General features: G+C 40.0%; 1 protein-coding gene across 14 annotated transcripts in view; it reads left to right on the top strand.

The window, feature by feature from the left end:
• Positions 1-14,813, top strand: part of CAMK2D (calcium/calmodulin dependent protein kinase II delta) — a 196,632-nt gene extending 181,819 nt beyond the window's left edge. For 9 of the 14 annotated variants that reach the window (XM_054990284.1, XM_054990282.1, XM_054990279.1 and 6 more), the window contains 4 exons: positions 6,637-6,712; positions 7,543-7,637; positions 10,383-10,611; positions 12,794-14,813. In XM_054990284.1, the coding sequence (XP_054846259.1) occupies positions 6,637-6,712; positions 7,543-7,637; positions 10,383-10,611; positions 12,794-12,797 (404 nt within the window). In that variant the 3' untranslated portion in view covers positions 12,798-14,813. Of the gene's footprint in view, positions 1-6,636; positions 6,713-7,542; positions 7,638-10,382; positions 10,616-12,793 lie in introns of those variants that run through there. The other 5 variants (XM_054990288.1, XM_054990286.1, XM_054990289.1 and 2 more) reach the window with 1 other exon arrangement.
• The last annotated feature ends 896 nt before the right edge of the window (positions 14,814-15,709 follow it).

Here is a 15,709-nt window from a genome sequence, read left to right as displayed (position 1 = left end):
AAGTCTAAACCTTTCAGGGAATATGCACTAGGCTCTTGGGAGAGGGTATGTGAACCCATATAATGTATCCAATTTCTGAAGCTGAACCAGAGCACAATCTTCATTGTTTAATTAAGAGGTCAGTTAAAAATATTCTTCTACAGCTAAAATATCTCTCCAGCTACTGTATTTAAGGCCATTACAAAGCGGACTATCTTGAGGCCTTGGACATTTTTAGCCCAATGCAGCACGTGGACATTAAGTGGTCTCCATGACTCCATACACACATTCTTCGTGAACACTCCTGAAATTGATTGGGGATACTGTTGCCAGCCCCAGTTCTATCAATCCTGAGTAGCAGTAGGATCTGAGCTCAGGCTATCAGGACCCATATACTTGAGAAACATTAAGCGTATTGATGGGATAAAGGAACCCAAGCAATGTAAATGATCTGATTATAGGTGATTTTGCAAATTCCGTAAGCTATGCTGAAAGGTGTGTGTGTCTACTTGGATGAACCTGGTCACTTTCTCAGGGCATCTCATGCTTCTGATGTTTGCCAGCCTCACCTAATTTCGCTACAGATGGGGAGAATAATTGTGTGTACACCATAATCTGACAAGAATCAGGAGAGGAAGCTCCATGGCTTGGATCCAGCTACTTTTTCCACTGGAAAAAGGAGAGCGGACCCAAGATGGTTATGCTGAGAATCATGGGACCTGCATGAACAAAAGGCATGTTGCACAGGGAAAGTAGTAAGGAAAAGAATTGGGGAAGACTGAGCAAGAAAGATGGCTGGATCCAACCTCATGCTTAATCATTTTCCTTTTTTCTCAGTACAATTCCCACTGTTTCCTTTTTGGAATGGCTTGGAACAAAAACTGCTGAATTTGGAAATAAGGGAAGTTCTTTTACAAATAGGCCCTTACTTGGTATTTCAGCTGTCCTGAACAAAGGCATGGTCATACGTGCTGCACATGCCATATGGAGAGCTCTTTAAATCACACTTGCACATTCCTGTGGAGTGGCTGAACATGTGGCTTAAGTGGTTTTATACTTCACTGTCATAAACCTCCCTTTGAGAGTGCTGGTGGTGTGGTCAAAGTCAGTCGGTCTGCACAGTAAGCCAATGAACACAGACAGCAGAAAAGAGCAAGAGTCCAGTAGCGCCTATAAGACTAAAAAAAAATGTGGCAGGGTATGAGCTTTCGTGAGTCACAGCTCACTTCTTCAGACACCATGAAAGCTCATATCCTGCCACAAATTTTGTTACTCTTAAAGGCGCTACTGGACTCTTGCTCTTTTCTACTGCTACAGACAGACTAACATGGCTACCCATCTTGATCTGAACACAAACAGTTTATCCTGTGGTGGTGCCTGCCCCATAGCACTTTAAAATGCTTCCTTGATGTGGCCTTCAGTGATGCACCATTAGAGGAAATACATTGCTGCCCGGCAATAATTGTATCAAAGACATGGGAGGCTCTCAGTCTTGGCAGTTTTTTTAAAAAATCACCACACATTTGATATCTAAAATGGAAATGAGCTGTGAGTGTGTGGGAAATATTAATGGTAATTAATTAATTATTGCTGTTGGATGTGGCAAGGTGCCTGGCATCTCAGTATGGGCAAACAGTAACAGTTGGGAGTATTTGGCTAGAAGACGGTTCATTTGCTGATACTACTGTGTTTCGTTTTTTGTCTATTAGGGATGAAAGTGTTTGCATTCTTCCTAGGCGAGCAGTGAGTCTGGGAGGACCTTTTCTTCCTAAGGAATTGAAGAAAGAATCAGCTGTCTTAAAAATCTTGCCAGATCATTAGTGGTTGAATCATAGTGAATCACATGGAGCAGCAGACACAGAAAAAGAATATCGTTCTACAGATGACAACTTAACTGTTCAGGGGAGGCATAAAGCTATTCAAAACAACTTACAGAAACTTCTCTGGCTTCTTTTCTGTGGTACAAAGTATGCATAGACAAGTCTGAAGGAGATGATTCATTTTCACTTAAAGGTGCATGTAAGGCACCAGTTGTATCCAGCTCCTCATTCAGATTTTGCAGATTTTGGAGTTTTTAGGTTGCACTCGGTGCTGCCATGGCTGTTCAGATATGAACATGTAAATACTGCCATTGATTTCTCTGGTCTGTGTTGCAAATCCCAACCTAGACCAGTTATTGAGCATCATCTGGCTATGTACAGGTCATCCTGTTGTATGTTACCAGGGATTCTCAGATATGTTTCATAAGAGCAGGACTGAATTCATTCCATATGCCGTTCTTGGACTTAACTCCTTACCTTCATTCATCTGCGAATAAGAGTTGGTCCTAAGAGTAATGCCCAAGAAATACGAAACCAGGAGCTTGGTCCAAGAGCCCCTTGGATGACTATATACAGACTATACCTGATTCCCAATTATGTGGTCCCACCAATGATTTGAGAGATTTGTCTGCAGTCCTAAACCTGGGTTAGCTTTAGGGCTGGGTTACCTAAAGCTGGGTAAGTAGCTCTCATTAAAACTGGTGAGATTTAAGCATAGACAGCTGTCTTCAGAGTTGCCGACGTTTTAGGAAAAGAAAAAGAATGAGTTGATAATTAGAAGTAACTCAACATAATTCATTGGTAATTAGAAGTAACTCAAAGATCACAAGAGGAAAAAAGCCAAATGCATAACAAGTGAGGTTGAACTCCAGCATTGCTAGTAAAGGTGCATCAGACTATAAAAGAAACAGAGTGGAGCTGAACAACGGGGTACTTTGGTGCAAAAAGCCATTGCAGTTAGTAGTAACAAAAGAGTTGGAATTAATTGGGGGATGCTGTGTTCATGTTAGGAAATCTTTAAAAAAAAAAATTGACAAACTGGAAAGAAACTAGAAGAGAGCTGCAACGAGGAGAAAAGATAGCCCAGGCAGAAGCTACATGGCTCAATACACTAGACTGGGAAGGTATGGAAGGGAGGTGTGGTCTACCTTGAGGATTTCTTTTGAAGTTACTTTGTGTTGCATGCCCCCGATATCCTTTCACGGGCTCATCTCCTTCTGCACTTTCTCTGTATTTCTGATCATATTTCAGACAGGAAATCCTAAACTGGTGTACAGTCTCAACCTGCCAATGCCATACCTATGAAAAAGCCGAGTCACTTAAAAAGAAATTATTGTTTGGGCCCTCCCCTGCCTATACACAGTCACCATAATGTGGGCACAAGATATCTCTGTGTTTAAAAAAATGGATAAATTGAATCCCAATCAACCCTAAGTCTGTGTTTACTTACCTAGAAACATGTTGGAATTGCTCAGCTCAGCTGGCAAGCTATTAGAATTAGTATGTCATCAGTGGCCCTGTGACTGCTAGCTGCTGAGGATTAATAACAGATAACCCCATCAAATGTTTCTTGTGGATCTCCTTGAGAATTCTGATTGGCTGCAGCTACTAGATTGAATGGAGTTCACCATGGCAAATCTTGTGTTTTTAATGCCTGTGATCCTCTCATTCACTGCTCTGCGGTACATCAATATATCTGATTCTCAACTGGTCAAAACTGAGTATACTTAAATTCAGAGGCTGGCCTCAGTTCCTGCGATGGGGAAAAAACAGCGTTCCTGTTCATGGGAATTGAGCCTACACACTGTACTGCTGTAGGTACTATATCCACATTCTAGCAACTGCATGGCCAGCACATTGATCCCTGCTCTTCCTAAGCATGCGTTGGCTTCTACCAATATGTCATCTGAAGGCTCATGAACCATGCTGTGATTTGCTCCAATTTTTGCCTCTTCTCATAAAACTCATAGGTCAGCTTCTCAGGACTCAGGCAAGGGTAAGAAAATGAATCTCCCCACATCCTGTCCACTCTGCTACTTCTCAGGATTCAGAACAATATTTTTTGAGTTGGTAGACTTGCATATGAGCTAAAAGATAGCTAGAGGAAAGGGATGGCCAGTGAAATTGGATGGGTGTGCTGCAGTTGATGTGTGGCACAAAGGTGCTTATTAAGTAAATTAGAAAGCTGATCGCTTAGCTGCTGCTGCTGCTTCCCTCTCCGGCCAAACCCCAGCATTGAAATGTTCTTTCATAGATGTTATCAGAACTGGAAGCGAGGATGTCTGTCTTGAACAAATAATGACAGCTGTATAAGGCAGTAAGATTTCCTTAATTTCATTTACTGATGTTGTTGGGACCACGTAGGGTTCTGCCTGGATGTACTTTGTGTTCTAGTAAACAGGTCAGCCAATATAGCTTTATCAAATGTTGGTGCAGTTGAAGCCAAAGAAATATGAGACTGATTCAGTTACTGCCCAGCACAATTAAGCTGAGACTCACAATTCATAGTGTTCCTTTGGAAAAGATGGCTTCCACTTCTGGCTTTCCTGTATGTGCTGTGGCATAGATGATGACTGCACCATGCATGTCAGAGACAGCAAAATTATGAAAGCAAGCTTGCACTTTTAACAAATTGTGAGTGTGGTGAGGGAAATGGTGTGCTGAGACACAGTGTGGTGAATGGTTAGCTATGTATACCTTGGGATATTTGTTTTACAGAACATCTGGTGAATAAGACAAACCTGCAGTAATGCTTTTAAATCACGCAAACTTGTGTGTGAATTGCTTAACACTAAGCAAATTGGAACAGTTCTTAATTTGTATAATGTTATGAGAACTTACTGTGATTCCCAGTTTGCATATAAGGTACTAAGACAGGGTAACATCATCTGTTCAGTGGCTTGCTAGCCAACCTTTTTACAAGTGTGCTAGAAGTTGAGTCCAAACTGTGAGGCAAGATCAGTCTAACTCGCACTGTAACACATGCACATTATGGACCCCTTCCCCCTCCTCCATGATTTGCATGGTTTTATCTCATCTCATGAGACAGAGTAGAAGTGGAGAAGCTAGCAGGCATGGCCATGTGCCATTAGCAGGCCCTGTAGACTTTCCTGTTCTCATCCAGATGTGCCAAAATAGTCTCAGCTTTTGAGACATTTCAATCCATCTCTTCCATATACAAATGTTTTCAAGAATTTGTCAGGTGTACCTACTCATAATGGAATATGTAGGAATGGGCAGCTTTGATTACAGATAGTCATAAATCAAGGGCAATTACTATCTAGAATTGTAGAAAGCAAGAATTGCTCCAGTTTGAATATTGCTTTTTGGTGGTTTCCCTTTGTGTCTATTGTATTGTCTTAAGTATGCACTTACAGTCACATATCATGCGATGTGTGTTTTGGGAATATTACATATAATGGTGCACATTCACATTTTGTTTCTTTCGAGTTCCTTCATCCCAACACCAAGAACATTTAGTACTGTTCCAAACCAGATGCCCTTATTTCAACAGAGAGCGTTTTGGGCTCTCAAAATCAAGTTGCAGAGTTACAAAACACTGTTTTTAATAGCAGAGGTCTTTTAGCTCTGTGATCTCACGGGTTTTTTTATATATATTCTAAGTCCTGAAGATTGTACCACAGCTCACTCACTTAAAGCCAAAGGATCCCTTATAGTCATTTCAAATTTCCTGTGCTATCTACAAACCATCCACTGGCGTCCCTTGGGAATACAGTTGGCAAGAAGCCTGGAGAAAAATGTTCTCTCCTTTTAATAGAGGCTTAATGGGATATTATTTATCAGGTGATGTTATTTAGCATTATGCCATGAAATGCTTCAGCTGCCCAGTACCACATATTAAGCCTCTAGTAAAGGGGAGAGTACATTTTTCTTCAGGCCTCTTGGCAACTGTCTTTGAGAGAGAGAGAGCTCCTCCAATGTCATTTCCCATTAAAAACTGGCCAGGGTAATAGCCCTGCTTTCCCTTGCACTGAGTCGTCTGTATCCCTTTGTGACATCATCAGTCTTTACGCCAGTTCCCACCCTATTTGCGTGCCTAGCAACCAATAGATCCCACAGTAAGGAAAGGGGCCAATGCTGTTTAAACACTTACTTAACTGGACAAGAAGGAAAAGATAAAGAATATGGACACGTGGATGTGAGAGACATCCCAAACTGCTACTGTCAGAAAGCTGAGCTATGTGACAGTGTAGGATTAGGGAGCCAGGGCCAGGGGTGAGTAGAAGATGTCAAGAGGAGGCCTGGAACCAAGTGTGACAAGGACCAGCTAGGCTCCCTCCATCTTTATGATGATGATTCCGTCATATTCTCACAAATTTGCGAGCATATGGATAGTTTATATTTCCAGGTGAATTATATTTCTGCAGTTCAGGGGAATGCTCAGTCCTTGTCACTGAAGTTAAGATGAAGCTGGAGAGTGTGTATAAGTCTCTTGGAGTTCAGGTTCAAGTGGTCTCTTCTGTTGGATCTGTGTGGCTCATGAAAGGTTTGTTCATATAATGCCAATGCACTTCTTTCACAAAAGATTTAAAAAGTTCCGTACAAATAGAAAATGGATCACTGATATAACTCTCTCTTTGTGTGTGTGTGTGTGCGCGCGCGTGTCTGCAAACAGACAAATGTGCCAAAGCCCGTCAGACTGTGGAAATGGAGGGGGGGGGGCACATTTTGAATGAAAAGTAATCACATTGATCAGGAAGAAATCTCAATGACTTTGGCTTTGTTACTCTGACTGTGGCAGCCTTTTGTTCTGCTGGTTTCCACTGTGCTTTACATCTTGTTCTAATTGTATTCCTGTCTTTTATCTTGTCTTCAGCTCGTAAGCAGGAGATTATCAAGGTCACTGAGCAGCTGATTGAAGCTATCAATAATGGGGATTTTGAAGCCTACACGTAAGTTGCAATGCTTTCTCTCTCTCTCTTTTTTATTGCCATAAAAAGGATATGAATGCGTTTAGACTTGCAAAGTAGTTATCCAGATAGTGATAGCAGCTTGTTTGCACAGATGCAAGAATGTAGAATTCTTTAAATGGTAACTTGTAGACTCAATCAAATAACATGTGCATGCTTCTCATGCTCTTACATTCATAAATTGCTGGTAGGGAGGGATCTACCGGTAGGCTCACAACCCAGTTTGGATTATGTAATGGTACTAGTTGTATCAACCAGCATCTCCTTGTGAGAGCTATATATGCAGCTTCTGTGATTTGCACACTCATGTCAACATTTCTTTCCAAGTCACTGGGTTGAATCCAACCAGATTTTCCACTGGCAAAAAAGGGAGGAAGTGGTCCCCTTTTGAGCACCCAAAAGGCTGTGCCTGGACAGAAGCCATGTGTGCAGGAAGGAAAGGAGATGAGATTGAGTGAAAAAGCTGGCTGGATCCAACCCACTATGATCACAGAAACTGCGCTCGCCCAACTGAGTTGCGCACCCACCAGATACCACATAGAAGAAATGAAGTTTCCATGATGGTTTCCAGTCACCTGAATCCAGCCAGTGTTACATCAGTAAAGATACAGAATGATCTACTTCGTATTAAGCCTGTGTGTCATTAATCGAGATATAACAGGATCAAAGCTGTAAAATTCAGTAAATTATACATTTCAGCATGGTATGAAGATGCCTTTTATTTTGGAAGAAAAGAACCCAGTGCCATAGTTGGAATATCAGTAAGTAATTTGTACAGCTGTTGCAATGAGATTTTTTTCCCTGTCTTATAGGAAGATATGTGATCCAGGTCTTACCTCATTTGAACCAGAAGCTTTGGGGAATCTTGTAGAGGGGATGGACTTCCACCGGTTTTACTTTGAGAACGGTACATTTTTCATAGTAGCTATGTCTTTCAAATACATTGTCCCTTGCTTCAGTTTGGCTTGGGTAGAATGGATGTGATTCCCTAGTGTGATGTTGGTCCGCTTGCTTCACTTTGGTTCTGAAGGGGTTCCATTCCCGTGCTTCAGTTTGGTTCCTTGACTTATTATGTTTGTATCTGCCTTTCTTACAAAGAACTCAAGGTGGTTATGTCTGGTAAAGCCAGGGCTTTTTTTCAGCAGGAACGTGGTAGAACGGAGTTCCGGAACCTCTTGAAAATGGTCACATGGATGGTGGCCCCGCCCCCTGATCTTCAGACAGAGGGGAGTTGAGATTGTCCTCCGCACTGCGCGAAGGGCAATCTAAACTCCCCTCTGTCTGGAGATCAGGGGGCGGGGCCACCAGCCATGTGACCATTTTCTCCAAGGGCAACCCACTGAGTTCCACCACCTCTTTTCCCAGGAAAAAAGCCCTGGGTAAAGCCATATAGTCCTCTCAACAACCATATGAAGTAGGCTCGGTTTATGAGATGGTAACTTGCTCAAAGCTGCCCAGTGAGTTCATAAAGCACCCTTTGCTTGCAGTGGCCTCTCTCTAACTAAAATCTTGCTCTTGGAATATATTACTCCCTTTTGCTGCCTCTGTTTCAATCAAAACTCATTTGGAATAGATATATTTAAAAATGGGAAAGTGAAGTTAAAATTGCTAGAGGGGATCCAAGGCTTATACAAAACAACTATTCACCCTAGCATGCCGAAAACCCTTAATATTATTTATGTATCTGAATAGAAATGTGATAGGGCACAGTGCACCTGAAATAGCTAGATATATTGTGAGGCAAAAAGGGCATGTAATCAAAACAACTAATTGAGGGTTCTCTTTCACATGCTTCTGAAAGCCAGTTATAAGTCCCCTCAGGCACAAGACAGCAAAGCATCCAGGCATGTCCTGAACCAGTTCTCAAGACTGGAATCTATGTGGCTTCTTTGTTTTGACTTCAAAGAGGAGTTAGCCTGCCGTGGTGGTAGCTGCAGCAAGTAATGAAGTCTTGTCTGATCCCCACACTCTTTCTTGATGTGGTGATATTGTTACAAGTTGACTTGCACCATTTTAGTTCGGTGTGGTGAGCATTTTGTTTCAATATCGTCCTACAAAATACAAGACAGTATTTTACCCTGTCAGAGAAATGTATTGCATGCTTGAGAAGTGACACTGCTTTTTGTCATATGATGGTAGTTCTGACAAAACATTCACTGTGCAGAAAACTTTTGTGATTCACAAAGACAAACTTTTAGGATTCACTTCAAGAAGACTTTACTTAAAATCATGTGTAAGCAATCTAGATATTGCATAAGCTACCTGTTGTGGCAGTGTGAAACGCTTTGAAGCCTTTGTGCTAAATAAATATATTGAATTATTATAGTAAAATTCCATAATTGTAAAAAGGAGTTCAGTTCAGCTTTCAAGTGGGACAAAATATTGCACATAACTAAAAACCTTTAGAAGAACTGCCATTAATGGGTTAATACCAATTGATTTCTTTACATATTAATATCAGGAACTGGCCTGTTTCCTTACTGTGTGTGTTGATTATTTTTCAATTTAGTTTTCCACTAGCAACAAGAGAGGGGGGAAGGTAATTTATTAACAATATCTCCTGGATATGTCCTCATGGCTCCTAAAATTGTTTCGAAATAAGTTATGACAGGATTCTCACTGCCTTTTTAGCTCCAGCTCACCCTTAAAAGACTTTTCTATTGTTAAAAGTAAGAAACACAGCTTGGTCTCATGAGACCTGCTTGCTTTTCTGTGCTGAAGCATATAATTCCTGTTGTTAAGGGTCAATGCCTGAACCAGCTATAATATAAGGAACATGGGCTGCTTTTTTTTTTTATCAAGGAAGGCACATTATGTTTCTCTGTATACCACAAGCAAGTCAGTGATAGCAACACCATGTTCCTGTTCAAATAATAGTTTATGAAACAGTAATGAAAATTAATAGTTCTTTGATGGTATTGAAAAGAAATATGGTAATTGCCTAGAGAATACCCCTTGTGTGTAGCAAGAATTCAGTATGAGAGTGTCACCCATGACTGAACTGTTGTTCACTGACAATTTTGAATCCACTGTGGACTTGGACAAGCTACTGACTATTAGCATCATCCTCCCTTGCCTTAGCTAATATCCAAGATAATAATACTGGCCTACATTACAGCCTTGTTATAATGTATATAAATGTATGTCAGCAGGGTTGAGTCCAGTGGCACTTTAGAGACGAACAAGATTTTCAAGGTATAAGCTTTTGAGAGTCAGAGCTCCCTTCTTCTTCAGGTATCTGAAGAAGGGAGCTCTGACTCTCAAAAGCTTATACCCTGAAAATCTTGTTCGTCTCTAAGGTGCCACTGGACTCAAATCCTGCTGTTCTACTGCAGACCTGCATGGCTACCCATCTAAAACTATAAATATAAATGAAACACTTTGAATACTCTTAGCATGCTGTATTTGATCCAAGATGAGATGGGTTCTTAGACCTATGAATTCCTGCCTCATCAACTGAGATCTCAGGTTTCTTTAAAAATGTATTGTAATTTAACATGGGATCTGATGCGAAAAAAACATTAAATGTGCTTATGATCCATTAGTGCTCAAGTACCATATTTAACCAGAACTTTTAATCTTGCCTACATTTCTCTGGACTATATCTATTTGTGCCTTACCAGTTTATACAACATGGGATTTCCCTCCATAGCTTTGTCCAAGAGCAACAAGCCAATCCACACCATTATTCTGAACCCTCATGTCCACCTTGTGGGTGATGATGCTGCCTGCATTGCGTATATACGGTTGACACAATACATGGATGGAAGTGGAATGCCAAAGACTATGCAGTCTGAAGAGACCCGGGTCTGGCACCGCCGTGATGGAAAATGGCAAAACGTTCACTTCCACCGTTCAGGATCACCAACAGTACCTATCAAGTAAGTAATGGATTCCAGTCTTTGTATTCTTACCTAATCCTGAATTTTCTTCCATCATATTTGTTCCCACTGTTTATTCCATTCTTTCTTCCTGCCCATCCTTTGTAGTCACCTTGCTTCTCCTCCTAAAAAATTTTGTTGGTTTATTTTGGTAGAAATCACCACTAACAATGTTTGAATGATATTTGGAGCCTGTGTCTTTCTATTTCAAGCCCAACATTTTAGGACACTCTAGCTCTTTATTACAAAGAGAGTAAAGAGCATTTGTGGCACAGTACACATGGTCAAGCAGAACAATATAGGCCTTTATAGGTTGAAGCTCAGCACCTAGAATTTTACCCAGGGACAAATTGGAAGCCAATCAAGATTGAAGTAATATGATTATTGTAGCAAGCCTGTGGCCTGCATTGTATTTTGCACCCTTGAAGATTCTGAACATTTCTCAACAATTGCCCCTGTGATAGTCAAACTTGGATACTACTAAAGGGTAGATGACAACGTCATCTCTTCCCAGAAAGGGACACAGCTGACGCAACCTTGGTGAATATGCTTCATGGTACAGAACCACTTGAACATTCATGAACTTCCATAAAGCAGGACCTTAAAAGCACCCTCAAGCGGCAAACCTGATCTTAATGCACCTCCATTTGGAACACCGCCTCCTTGGTCTGGTGAAGTAGTTAGCCACAATACTTTTCTCTCTTCTGGATTGAGCTTCAGTTTATAAACACTTACTCTACCTATTTCTGGTTCCTAGCAGCTTTTCAGGATTCTCCAAGCCTCCTCTGTATTGCATGAAAAGATGAAATGGTGTTTGGTGCCATCAGCATGTAATAACATCTCATCCCTAATCTCCGAATGACCTCTTCCAGTTTCATATAGATGATAAATTGCATAGGGGAATAATATGCCATAGAATGGAACAAAGTTTGGATTTTAATGCAGAATACTGATGTGAACAACCGAGACCCATTTTTTTAACCAGGCATCTATGTACAATGAGAGATCCGGAGATTCAGTGGAACGGTACAATTTTCCTCTCTACTTGTCAAAACAATACAGAAAACATATGTTCACCAGCTGCAGAAATACAGTAACCAGTTATAGAAATGGTTTGGCATGTCACAGACCAATGACATCACAACATGCTACTTCCTGGAACTACTTTAAACCAGAATTTAGTGTCTGGCATAAAGGATGTGGATATGAATTGTCGTTGCACAAAACAAAACAAAAACAAATTAACATGTAGTGGCTTTACTCCCTGAATTATTAGCCTAATATGGATTCAGACAACCTTTGAACAAATTGTGTAATATAAGCATGCTCATAATATATATTGCATCACTTTCACCTTAATTTAAACAGTAGCATACAGCAGTTTAACTATGAAAATGTTTGTGTGTGTGATTTATTGGGGGAAGTAAATAAAAAGATTATTGTCCATTTTTAGAGCAAGATTTGAATCCAGTAGCATTTTAAAGACCAACAAGATTTCCAGAGTATAAGCTTTCAAGATGCCATCAGATGTCAATAGTGCCCTACCAGTCCCTACATCATACAAACAGGTCAAAAGAATTCACAGAAAGAATAATTGGCATACATCTGACATTACAAAGCACAACACTCAAAAATCATTTTAATCTTCCAGGACATTCCATTGCTGACCTAGAAGTGGCAGTCCTCAAACACAGAAGCTCCAACTGGGGATTGCAACATAGGACTGCTGGAATTCAATCACAAATTCGGAACACTAGACCCCACCCTCCCAGGGCTGAATTAGGGATGTAGGATTCTTATCTCGCTACAGATGCTAATTTTCTACATTTCTTCCCTTGCTCCAATCAAGCTGATTACATTTTCATTGGACCTTTGCATCCTGACTCCCTTCTTTGCAGTACCTGTCTCACCAGCTGCCTGGAATGTAAGGGCTCAGGGATCTCCATTCATATTTGAATCATATTTGAATCTGATGAAGGGAGCTTTGATTTACGAAAAGTTATAACTGGAAATCTTGTTAGTCTTTAAGGTGCTACTGAATTTGACTCTTGCTCTATTACTGCAGACCAACATGGCTATTTACCAGAAACGGGCCATTTTTAGGTTCTTTTGGAAATGTTTAGTAATTAGCATAAAATTAGAGCATCTCTAAAATAATCCTCTTTCTCTTTTTTCCTTCTAGCTAAATGTCCACGGTGCCACATCTGCATCTTCTGCACTCTGCCATCAGTTGGCTACCATCTGGGCCACCCCATTGTCCTCTTCATGCATGTTTTTGAGTGCATGAAGCTGTGAAGTTTCTACATGTGATACATTGATGATAAATCATTTTGTTATATATTCCATTGGTACCTTTTGTTTACACTTCTGTGAAGGGGATGTTCCATGCAAATTGAAAACGGCAGAATAAGACAGGAAATGTGGGGAGGGGTCAAAATATGAGAAAGTATATAGAGCATACCTCTCATGCCAAAATATCATAAACATCATCTCAAACAACCTACGGAAATGAAGGGTTTTTTTCATTTTTAAGTGTCATTTTCTATTTGTTCTCTGGCAGGCATTTTAAAAGACTCTTGCTTTGTCAAAATAATGAAATTCCTACAAACAGCAGCTTTGCTGTTGTAGGATGTATGGGTAGAAATACTGGCTTAGACAGAAGCACTTCAGTGGGCTGGAGGTAAGGGCACTCTGAGTCACTGTGTGTGAGGTGGGGGGAAAGGCAAAACTTGCTAGCAGGACTCACTGTTCTTGTCTGGCCAGAAAATCTGGTTTCTTTTCTTTTAAATATATTTCTTTAGCTTTGTTCTACCTGCAAAAACAATCATATTTTGAAAGAATACTTCTAGTTTGAGAGCTGATCAGTGAACAGGTTCAGAATAGTTTTTGATGGCTAAAGTAAAAGGGTAAAATAAAATAACACTTTTTTATCATTTTCTGGATGTACAGTTACATTTATTAAAGCAAGCCGTAGAGGATTTTTTTAAATTGACGCTCTAGTCAAGATGTGTGGTATAACTTAGGACAGTTAGGCCTTAAAAGCTTAGTGTCAAGAGTTTACTAGTCTACATTTTGTTTATAGCAATTTCTTACCTTAAAAAAATAAACTACCAGGAAGACATCAGCTTTTAAATAGTACTGTCACAGTTTTACCACAATAATTTTATTCATTTTTCTCATGGCTTATTGACATTGTTGAACAGTGTGGAATAATATAATCATTGCCGCTTTATTAACTCTTTTGTTCCATTGCTGCATATATTATACCTGTAAAATTAGCAGGAAATATATTCAGTGTCGATTTAGAACAGATTGGTCAGCTACTGTTTAATTGCTTCTGTTGTGCTGATGTGTAATGATATTCCTGCAAGCATTTGCTCCTCTGTTGGTTTTTTAAAAATCAAATAGAGGGTTGTGGTTTTTTGTTCTTTTCTTAGATTTTCATTTGTTAATTCACTCTGGTTAACAGTGGGGCTAAAAGTTTTCTGTAACATTGTATAGCGCATGATATTTTGATCAATGTTCTTTTTAGTAATTAAAATTTACAACTTGCAGCAACCTGACATTTTTAAAGCAGAGAGAAAATTTTCCCAATTTATATAACTTCCGGGTCTCTGTATTGATTATCGATCAAAAGCAGAACTTACTCTGTACACTTTGATGTTGTTCCTAGTAAGCATATGTTAATACGTTAAAGAGAAACTAAATCTTTTCCGGTGGTGTTTAATACATATTTTCAGCCCACAGAAATATTTATAGTAAGCATTCACAATAAATGTCTTGAGCCATATTAACCTGCCAATGGGATCTGTGAAAAAGCAATTCCCTCATGCATTTTGTTTTTTTAAAAAACTAATAATTTTTTTTTTTGTGAAGCGGCTTTAAGTGGTATAAGTGTATTTTATGTTTAACAAACATTAGGTGTAGAAAGGTTTTTTTTTTTAATTTTCTAAAAAACACTTTTACCATAGCATGTGGTGTTGCCATATTATTCTCGGTCAGGTCTGTTTTCCACACTGAGATGTGAGAAAAATCATGTGAGTAGCTTTCTATGCTCCAGCTGAATTATACACCTAAACCTTTGTCATTTCAAAACACCACAGTTTATCATGGGACACAGTGTATATATATATATTTCTTGCCATAATGGTAAAGAACTGACTGATATATTTAAGAATTAATAAATTTGTGATTTCTGCTGAGATCTGGCTGTAATTGTTTTCTTTGGATAATGTACAATGGGGTTGGATACAAACCGTGAGAGTGAATCCAGAGATACTGTTCCACTCACAAGATGAGCTCTTCCACACATGAAAACTGATGGAAGTACTCTTTGGGAATGGCAGTATGGGATCCAAGTACAGTTTCTAATCTAGAAACAGCACCCATTTTCATGTCTTTTGCTATTTGTTTATTACTGTATCAGCAAAATTTCATAGATGTGACAGCAAGAATATATCTATAGAGGGAAAGTTTGTATATTCAAATAGACATGAACTCATAAAGCTGCCTAAATACTGACCACTGGTATATCAAGCTCAGTATTGTCTACTCTGACTCAAAGCAGTTGACCAGTGTCTTTGGCCAAGGTCTTTCACATCACCTAATACATAATCATTTTTAACTGGAGAGGCCAGAGATTGAATTTAGGACCTGCTGCAGGCAAAGCAGATTGCCACAGCTCCTCCCCAGAGACCTCTGGGAGGAACAACACAGAGATGGGCCACCCACCATCAGGGATGTGAAGAGCAGGATGTGTCCACACTGCACAATTGCCCCTAAGTGAATAGCAGCCATTGCTTTATATGGGAAAATGCATTCTAGGGAACCCCTATGGAACCAAGGTGCAACCTGCTCATTTCCCCATGAAATGTTGGAGGAGTGGGAAGAAATAGATGAGCCCATTACTATGTCAAGTGTATCTGAGGGGGTGGCTGGTCTATACAGAGACAAATGCATCCATGCATGTACAGCATCCTTGTGGCCTCGTCAATAGGGTGCTGGCCAGAGAGGAACTTTTTAAGAAGTTTGTGGCTTTGGTAAGAGGGGGAACAATGGTGTCAAAGTAGAGCATTTTTTTTCCTCCAAGGGGAGAATG

The sequence above is a fragment of the Eublepharis macularius genome, chromosome 10 (genome assembly GCF_028583425.1).
Source record: "Eublepharis macularius isolate TG4126 chromosome 10, MPM_Emac_v1.0, whole genome shotgun sequence".
NCBI classification, from domain to species: domain Eukaryota; kingdom Metazoa; phylum Chordata; class Lepidosauria; order Squamata; family Eublepharidae; genus Eublepharis; species Eublepharis macularius.
Note: the sequence above shows the minus strand (reverse complement) of the source record. Positions and strands in the feature narration are given on the sequence as shown.